This window comes from Curcuma longa, chromosome 2 (assembly GCF_044706935.1).
Source record: "Curcuma longa cultivar G26 ecotype Majalengka, Jawa Barat chromosome 2, ITB_CL_G26_1.1, whole genome shotgun sequence".
Lineage (NCBI taxonomy): Eukaryota > Viridiplantae > Streptophyta > Magnoliopsida > Zingiberales > Zingiberaceae > Curcuma > Curcuma longa.
Window position 1 is genome coordinate 9,159,819 of NC_133862.1, and position 10,276 is coordinate 9,170,094.

General features: G+C 38.8%; 1 protein-coding gene across 1 annotated transcript in view; it reads left to right on the forward strand.

Moving 5' to 3' along the window:
- The window catches only part of LOC141821548 (phosphatidylinositol:ceramide inositolphosphotransferase-like), a 6,899-nt gene extending 3,574 nt beyond the window's left edge, over positions 1 to 3,325 (forward strand). The window contains exons 2-7 of the mRNA XM_074708942.1: positions 2,271 to 2,356; positions 2,425 to 2,485; positions 2,566 to 2,668; positions 2,794 to 2,889; positions 2,961 to 3,007; positions 3,094 to 3,325. Of these exons, the coding sequence (XP_074565043.1) occupies positions 2,271 to 2,356; positions 2,425 to 2,485; positions 2,566 to 2,668; positions 2,794 to 2,889; positions 2,961 to 3,007; positions 3,094 to 3,188 (488 nt within the window). The 3' untranslated portion in view covers positions 3,189 to 3,325. The remainder of the gene's footprint in view (positions 1 to 2,270; positions 2,357 to 2,424; positions 2,486 to 2,565; positions 2,669 to 2,793; positions 2,890 to 2,960; positions 3,008 to 3,093) is intronic.
- Positions 3,326 to 10,276: the final 6,951 nt, after the last annotated feature.

The window sequence follows — 10,276 nt, forward strand, 5'->3', positions numbered from 1 at the left end:
TTAGTGTCGGATCCCGATATTCTCGTTGATCTTGAGTAGCAATGATGTATTGCTAGATGCTGCTCATTGCATATGTCTCTAAAATGGTTTTAAAGACATTGCCAACGTTACGAGAACATATTGGGTCACACACCTCAACATTGATTTGGAGATGGTTCATGTGATGAATCATTGGGCCATTGGGTTGAGTCTAATGTAAATTAGATTCATTGAATAGGACTCAAGGTAGACTAATTGAATTAGACTCGAGTTTGAGCTCGGTCAATTCGGTTTGAGTGAGACTCGAGTTGGACTGAGGTCAATTCGGATTGAGTGAGACTCGAGTTGGACTCAGGTCATTTCAGATTGAGTGAGACTCGAGTTGGACTCAAGTTTATTCAGATTGAGTGAGACTTGAGTTGGACTCAAGTCAATTCGGATTGAGTGAGATTCGAGTTGGACTCAAGTCAATTTGGATCCATTACATGATCACTTAAGATGGGATTAATGGGGTATTAATTTCATGGAATACTAAAAGTCAAAACATTTGATATTCCATGGTGATATATAAAATGGGTGAGAGGCTTTTTCTTCCACTCTTGGATGATTGCATGATCTTCTTCCTTTTCTCCTCTACCTCCTTGGCCGAACCATACTTTGTGGCTATCACCAAAATTTGATTCCTCTCCGTATCGGTGTTCGTGTGGATACCGTGGAGGCACGAACACACTGATCGCGCTGAGATCCACCAACCTTCGAAGGCAAGAATTGCTGTCGGGATTGCGAAGGGCACGTATCGAAGGTAACTTCGATTCCAGTAGATAGAATCAATAAACGAGTATGATTTTCGCATGGATTTTCTGGAGGGATCATTTTTCCGCTGCGTTTATGCGGTTAAAATTGTTTTGGCGCATATAGATCCCTACANNAGGAAAACACCAAACAACACTTTTGACTTGCACAATGAAGTTTTCAAAAGATAACAATGGCAATGAATGGTAATCGTACACGAAGCTCCTACTAACAGGGGTTCAGTCCTAGGAAAGGGTTTATTGTACACCTTCTCTCTGCCCTTTGCTCCTGCTGTCTACTCCTCTCTTTCCTCAGCCTTACTTCAGTTTGAGCAATCAATCAAATAGGTTAGATCCTTTTCAAAACAATCATACCTCCAGCCAAGGTAGACTTACCTGGATGCTCCATATTCACCTCATTTTTACCTATTCTGAAAGATTTCTGGTTTCTCAGCACCTAAAATCTTAAACCATCTCCAACCCATATCACCAAATTTGGTGTCATTTTCACATCAAAATGATGCAATTTCAACACCAAACACTATTTCAACTCCAACCCACTTACACCATTTTACACCAAAAAAGAATATTCTATTTATTTTTATTCATTTATTCATAATTTAATTATCGATATATATAATTAATTAAATAATGCATAAATATAATTATAATTAAAATATATTAAATATATTATAAATAAAATTTATAATAAATTAAATCATTATAAATATGCATAATAAAATTAAAATAGGGTGTTATATACATTTAATTTATATTTATAATAAATAATAAATAATATATTTATAATAAATAATTAATAATTAAAATAATAATTATAAATTTATTTTTATTTATGATATTTAATAATATATATTATATTTATTTTTAATTACAATAATATATATTATTTTATATTTATATTTATTTTTAATTATATAATATAATAACAAAAAATAAATTAAAAAATGGAATCATCAAATTTGGTGATGCTACAGTACATCACCAAATTGGTGATGCACTTTGGGGTATTGGTTGGCGACAATTTTTTATCTCAAATTTGGGTTTTTGGGGATGGGTTGGAGTTGCTCTTACCCACCCCAAATCAGAATTGATTGTACTTTGAAAATTATGTTCTAGTCTATAATAGGAATTTTAGGAAGTTTTACACTTCAGTAACTAGATCCAAATCGATAGATTGACAGCTAATTATTGCAGGTATCACAAAATTCATCCACCCTGTATCCTATTTCAGTTTCATTTGGACTTGTCTCTGCTCTCAACTTCAATGGGTAACTTGTGAATTTAATAGAAATATACGATGATGCAAGTGGCAATAAATATAGTACCTGAAGATGTTCATGAATAACAGAATGCAACTCCTTTCCAGCACAATCAACAGCCTTAGAAAAGCAAGTGCACTTCCCATAACAAGTTTATTTATTTGGAAAGTGTAGCTTATTGATTTTTGTAACATAACATCAGTTTCTCCTTTTTTTGTAGGGAAATTTGAGTTTAAAATTTGCGGGGATCAGAGCTTGCTAGATTTGGAATACTATCAGTTTAGACATCAGTTTCTCAAATCTGATGTTGGAATACTATCATATTTTAGACAATGAAACAATCATAGATTTGACATATTTTACTTCTCATGCAGGGATCAGAGCTTGCTAGACTACCACCACCACAAAGTTTATCTGAAGTACTCCTGTTAAACTGTATACAACTCTTCTTATAAGAATCAATCTTGTTGTCTACTTGTTTTTTTTGCTCCTTTACCTAGTTTTTCCCCTTGTAGTTCCACAAGGGATGATATATGGGTGTGGCGATCTTATATTCTCATCCCATATGATATTTACATTGGTCTTTGTGCTCACGTACCAGAAGTATGGTTCTAAAAGGTAATCTTTTTTTATTTGTTATAAACAAGATTTCTTTGATGAAAGAAACATTAAAATCCTAAAGTGTGATAAGCAAGTACACTTTTTGATGCATTTCAATGTTACATGAATGCAACTCTTTGCAGGCTCATTAAACTCTTGGCATTGGCCCTTGCTGATGTTCAAAGTCTACTCATTGTAGCTTCGCGCAAGCATTACACAGTCGATGTTGTTGTTGTGTGGTTAGTGCTTTGCTAACAATCTCTTTTTCTTCTATCATTCGATGCATTTTGACCGGTCATGGTGGCTGCAGGTATTATGTGAATCTGGTTGTAATTTTTGTCAACAAAAAACTACCAGGTAAGAACCCTTTTCTTGACCTACCATGTTGTTGAGAGACTCATATTGTTGATGAACATCAGAAATCATTCGCCGCTTCTCTACAGAAATGACAGATCGTTCTAGTTTGTCCCTGCCGTTGCTTCAATCAAGCACAAAGGAAAAGGATGGTCGATCTAAAGAAAGCTTCTCAAATTATTAAATGGCAGTTCTGCAGAGACTGCTGACAGGACACGCTGCTTCATAACTCCAAACACTGTTTTCTTATAACATGTTGCAAAACTAACAGTTTAATCAACAAATGCATCAAGTGTAATTGATGATTTTAAAACAATTGTTTACAAGCATCCTTTTGAGAAGTTTAACTTACAACTGAGAAATTTCAAGTGAGAAATTTAACTCACAACTGATGAATTTTTCATCTATTTGCTAATGAACTTGTGAAACTATGGTGATTGCTTACACACTGCAATTCTACATGCCTTTTTCCGGATTTTATTTCTGTTCTAAACATTTTTGTGCCACTTCCCAAACAGAGACAAAGAACACAATCGAATGGGAACCGTTTGGTAGTTGATTCATTTTTTTTTAGGGAAGCGTTTGGTAGTTGATTCATTTTTTTTTTCAGTGTCTTGCATTGGATTTGGATTTTTTTTGTTATAAAACTAAGAATTAAAAACAAAATGGGAAACAACTGATAATTGAACTTCATGATAATTGAACGTCTGTATAAGTTTGATGTTCATATACGATCGTTAAATCGTGGAATATATATATCAGTTGATTTGTAAAAGTGGAATTAAATTATTTGTGTAAAAGATCGGTTAATTCGGTTAAAAACCGAATTAACCGATTTTTTATCGGTTCGGTTTATTCGGTTATCATAGCAAAATTCGGTCGGTTCGGTTTGGTCAAAACAATTCGGTTAATTCGATTTTCGGTTTATTCGGTTCGGTTCGGTTCAGTTTTAACCGAATACTCACCCCTGACAGTAGGCATAACAATAGACTGATGAGATTGGGATTGGGCACAAAACCAGATCGGATGCCCGAGTGTCCATGAACATTTTATTGATGCAGTCAATTGATGGCGAAGATAATTAATGCCCGTCGATTTCTCTTTACGTTTTTAATGTTATATCTTAGAAATTTTAGAGGTTAATTGTAAATAATCCTAATTGATCAATAAAGATTAAGGAGGTTAATTATTAGGTTAATAATTTATTGCTAGGTAATGGTTGAATTGAGTTCACTTGAGTTAAACCCATTACACCAACCCTAATTAATATTAACCCATTAGCTAATTAAAGCCCAAATAATCAGCCTCAGCTTAGAACCCAATTAAGGCCTGATTAATAGCCATTTGATATAGGGTTAAGGGGTTTGGAATTAAAATCCGAAACCTGTTAAGGGAATCCGATTTCTGACTTCCCAAACTCAAAACCGCGTCTGCCGGTGAAAACCTCGGGTAGGCGGGCTTTAACACTCTGTTTGGATAGGGTGAGGGAAGGTTCATTAATGGAAGGGGAAGAGAAGGGAAGGGAGGGGAAGGGAGGGAAAGGGAGGGGAAGAGAAGTAACCTTGTTTGGGAAGAAAAAAAAGTTTATGTGGGAGGAAAGGAAAGGGAATAGAAGTTAAATATATAGAAGGTCAAAAATAACCTCCATTTCTTCCCACCTCCTTGGCGATAATAAGCAGCAGAACAGATTTCTTCCCACCTCCTCGGCGATAATAAGCAGCAGAACAGAGCAGAGCAGGAAGAAGAACCAAAAGGTTGAACTTTGATCAGCAGGTGAGGTGCGCTTCTGAAACCCCTTCTCCTTCCACTTTGTTTCCCCTTCCGAAACCACGGAAATCAGAATATGGAGTCACTGTTGTCCTTGAGCCATTCCTCCATGTGCTGGCTCTGCAGCGTCACTAGCTCCGAACGCTCCAATCCTACTTTGCTTTCCAGCGGAAGGCCTGTAATTCAGCGGAGGGAGCAACAAAGGTCCTAATACCAAGCTTGCCGGAGGAGGCCGATGGCAGCGCGAGTTCGTCTCCGATCAGCAGCTTCTTCTGGGAGTGAAAACCCAACATCGCGGTCCACTATGAGAGATCTGGCTCTCACAACGCCGGCGCCCCCGCAGTGCTCTTCCTCCCCGGCTTCGGCGTTGGCTCCTTCCACTTCGAGACCAGGTTCAGCATTTCGTCGTCCTCTCCGTTCCCGTGCCGGTGCCGCGCTTCCGCCGCCTCAGTTTAGAAACGATGGCAAGAGATCGATTTAGATTTAGAAGGGTAAAATTGGGAGATACTTTTAATATTTTTCTTCCCCTTCCTTACACCCCAATTTGGGGTGTAAGAAATTATGCCTATTCATGAGCATGGAAGGGGACAACTTCCCCTTCTTTCCCCTTCCCCTCCTTACCTCACTCCATCCCAAACAGAGGTAAAATTTTTTTCCCCTTCCTTACCTTTCCCTCCCTTTCCCTCACCTCCTCCCAAACAGACTGTAAAAGGTCGTGCAAGGAGGGAGCCGAGGGAGCAGCCCTTTTCCTCTCCTCTCCGCTTCGCCCGTCGCCCTTCCTCTGCCTTCTCACCGCTGCTGCACTGCCGCCACAAACCAGCATCGCCATCACCACAGCATCCAACCGGATCTTGGACTCCTCTGCAAGACGCCGCCGCCTCCGCGCGAAGCCAGCCCTGAACGAGAAGCCCCTCTGCGCGGGTTCGGCCATCAACACCGCGCGCCGCCCCTCTCTTTTCCACCTTCCAAACCCTAGATCAGAAGCTCCCTACACCCTTTGCCTGAGTAGCCGCCGCCGCGTGAACACCAGCAGCCTTGCTGCCCTATCTGTCTCCTCCTCTCGCGTTCCTTCACTGCCGAAGACGCGCCGCCGCCGTCCCCTGCCGACCAGCGCCGCCCCTTCATCGAATTGAAGTTGGCAACAAGAATCAAAGCTTGATTTGTGTTCAAGCTGAGGTGAGTTCAATTCTAGTTTAACCACGAATTTGGGGGATTCGGGGAAATGCTTGTTCGGCCTTGTTATATTAATTTGCTCTGTTCGATTGGAATAGTAGGGTGATGGAATTAATCCTATTCAATGGTGTAGGGTAGATGAAATTGAAATCAGATTTTTGGGTTGCGGTTTGATTAGCTGAGTTGAGGGGTTGATTTAATTAAAGATTGATTTAATTAGGTTAATTAGAGTTTAATGGGTGGGGTTAGTTGGATTCGATTCTGGTTTAATACTGGTGAATAGTGGTTTTTATTTATAGGATAACTTAAATTCGGTTGAAGTTTGTAAATGAGATTAATTTGTGTTTAATTAAAGAGTGGATTTATTAAATAAATTAGATTAAAGTTGGTTTATAGTTAAATAATTAAATTAATTAGATAATTGATGAGTCGGTTAAAGTATTAATATGTAGTTAATAATTGATTTAATTAGCTTAATTTGATTCATTGGAAAAGATGAAGGTTAGCATTAGATCCGGTTAATAGTAGGGTTAATGGATTTAAATTGATTAAGTTAATTGAAATAGATTTATTTAAGTAGAGTTGATAATGATCTCATGTATCATGACTGTTGTTAATAAAATTAAAATTGATAATTGTAGTTAGTGAGTATTGTTTATTTTAAATTACAGGATCTTGATTTGTAGATCCTGTTATACGGAGGGGTCCTTATTCGACGATTTGACATATCAGGTGGGTACTCCTGTGCTTGGTCAACACAGGTCTTTTCATAATTGCTATCTTTATTGCATTGTTACCTGATTCGTTGCTTGATACCGTTGACCTTGATATAATCCGTTTATCATCAATCCAGTCTCCTTAATTGTTGTTTACCTATGTTGACTTATCATGATTAACGTTGTGCAAATCTTGATGTTGTAGTAGTTGTTTCTTGAATTGTGCATCGTAGCATTGGCAGAGATCTGGAAGAGGCAGCTGATGCTCTTTGCTTTCATTCAATTCATGCATCGGGAACCAGTCCTCAACGAACCTACCTATTTCTAAAGGGAGAATGTAATAATGAAGGACCGCAGCAGATGCGCTGAAACAAAAGGGATAGCGCTCTCTATTCAAGTAGAGTGAAAGGTCTGGTATTCTTTCCTCGTCCCCCAGGTTCTTTGGTTCTCTTTCTTCTGGGGTAGGGGTAGTTAAAGAGTACTGGCTCTGATGGTAGTTCGAGGTCGGATCCGTGGCTCAAGCATACTACCTTGAAAGCTCATATGTGGGTGTGCGGTCTAAGAGTAGGGAGTGGCATTCGGGTTGTTGGCTCTTACCCGACACCGTGTTGAGGTGGCACATGGGTAAGAGGTTGCATTATATTTGGGTGCGACCAAGATTGGCTATATTGCCCTCCTGCTACACTGCCACTCTCCACTTATTGTTAGTGGTCAGTTGTTGGAGTTGTGCAGTACGTCCTATTTAGCCCCTCAGTTCATTGCCCCGAGGGGGGGGGGGGTGACTGGGGATTGTAGAGTGCGGACAGGGACTTGCATTTGGTTACATCCTGTTTGGCCCCCTTAGTTCCCTGTCCCGAGGGGGGGGGGGGTGACTGGGGAGTGTAGAGTACGGACAGGGACTGACATTTGATTATGTCCTGTTTGGCCCCTCAGTTCATCTTCGAGGAGTGACTGGGGAGTGTAGAGTGCGGACAGTGACTTGCATTTGATTGCGTTATTGGCTGCGTTTTTACATGCATTTGTTGGTAGGTTTATATAGTTTACTTTATTCATATGTTGCGGTTGTTGCACTTACCTGCCAAGGTTGTTGCATTAGTCTGCTATGATTATTGCATTGCGTGTCATTACATACATGGCTACATTTGCATGATTCCTACTATCATGATTCGTGTTATTTGCTAATTTCGGTACCCGTTGATTATTAATCTACTTCTTCTATATTTATTCGTTCTAGATGTTACACAATTATTATTCTTGTTGTTTAACATTTACATGCACTTCTTCCCTGTACCCACTAAGTATTTGTTGCTCACCACCCAGACCCTGGGATTTTTTGTCTCCCCAAGTAGCCGATAGATTTTCCTTGGAGCTTGGAGATTGGTCGGCTGCTTACATCTCACATTCGAAGGTTTAATAAGTTTTGGGGTTTATTCGCTTTTAGATGTAGTTCGATATGGTTGTAATAAATTTGGTCATATTCGATATGGTTGTATATATATTTTATACACTTGTCGTGTTTTCCAACTGCGTGTATTTGACCTTCTGGAGAGATGCTATCAAAATTTTTCGAACGGCCTCTCGGGTTGTAACATTTAAACTCCCCTTAACCCTAACCCTAACCCTTGATTCCCTAACTCTTTTCTCAACAACATCTCTCGTAAAATTTTCCCTCAACGTCATCTCCAGCCCTAGCCATTGTTAACCTTGGTAAGTGAGGTTTCTTCGGTGATTCGCTAGCTAGAGGTCTTTCGGCCAGTGTCATTTCGACCATTTTAGTGCAGTCATCCTATTTCCTATCATCTAAATTTAGGGGTTTGGTGTCCTCTCCAATGTTTCTTCGACGAGTGATCACTCCACGGCAAGTGATCCCTCTTTGGCAATTGAACTCATTCCTCTACAGCAGGTGATCTATATCAACTTCAACAGTTTGATTGATCCTACTCCTCCACAATCAATGGCACTTAGGTAACGATTGTGATTTTATTTTCATTTCATTATATCTCTTTTCGAAGATCATAATTATATTGTCGATGCATTCATGCATTCATTTGACAAAAACGTAGGATCGAAGACGATGAGGGTATCTCTAGGGACAGTGCATCTAGGGTTAGAGTATCTAGTAATTCTACATTCCCACATGAAGAGTTGCATTAAAAATTTCAAACTAGGAGGTTCCAAATCATTCTTGCACGGTACTTATATGATTCATTTTTCTATGCCCAATGTCCAGATGTGGTCAACATTATAACCCATTATCTAGAAAAGGTTAGTTTATTGCGATCATGATAGCTGAATTTTAAAACAACCTACCATCTGTTGATGATGGACAAATTTATAGGAGTTGTGTGGCTAAATATGACCTAGATTTCACCTTGGACATCCTTAGGACGTTTCTATGATGCAGACCCTCAGATAGCTCTTTTGTGTGTTATCCATCATTTCAAGAGCCCCTCCCGAGCCTTTTGATCAGATTGCCATTAACTCAATGTTCGAGTCCTTTTATCATTGTCTTAGATCTCTGAGTACGAAGATATTTTCTACAAATGGTCTACTACTGTTGACAATGTCCTCTATAAGGTCATTGTTAGGTGTATTCTTCCCATTGTTACCCTTGGCTTAGCTAATCTGAGGTTAAGTCATCTTTTCATGTTATATCCATTTAGGCAGAGGTTAGATATCGATGTTGCTATAAATGTATTTCGTTGCATAATGTATTTTACAATCCCAATCAAAAGAAGATTCATATGCTCTTAGGAAACATCATTACATCATAGCTTGCATCGTTAGGCATCAATGTCACTAAGAGCACCATCAAGCCTATGGTGGAGACATATGATCGGATTGGTCTACGGAACTTCTCATTTGCTAGCATGCAGAAGGGCATGGGGGCTTACGACGATGAGGACGATGATCAAATTGAGGGTGCATGAGTGTACCGCTACTCCCACTTGGTTGTACTCAATCGTTCGAAGACTTCCTAAACAATGAAACTCAAGACCCTAATGCCCCTGATCAGTAGTTGCCTGCGAGGTAAGTAGAATTTTGTACGTAACTTTATATCATTGTATTTTTGTATCTTGTAATATGGTTCTTATACCGGTGAGCTTCTTTCGGATCCAAAAACTTATTGGTAGAATATGGAAGATGAAATTTCTGTTTAATTTGGAAGATGAAATTTCTATTCTAACAATTTTTATTGTCTTTTTTGTAGGATCTTCTCTTTTAGCTGGGTTGGTGGTGCTTTATAATTTTTTGTGTGACAGTACTATTACTGGTTGTTGAAACTATTGTATGATATTTTGTTACTGATGGTGCTTTAGCATTTTTTGTGTGAAAAAACTATCCTCTTAAACATCACCTGTATGCTTTATTAACTCTACATTTACTAGTTACTTGATGCTTTATGTTTAGTGTCCAAATGTAATCCTAATTCACAGAGATGGTTGATCAACTTACTATTGATAAATTGCCTCCGTTGAAGCACAAAGCCGAAGGTGACTACCTGTCCTTTCATATCCTGTTACTCTTGTCTCTTACAAGTATAACCAACAGAGGAGTGGAGAGAAGGCATTTAGAGTTTTGACAGGAAAAAAAAAACAAAGGCTGGTTTGAAGCA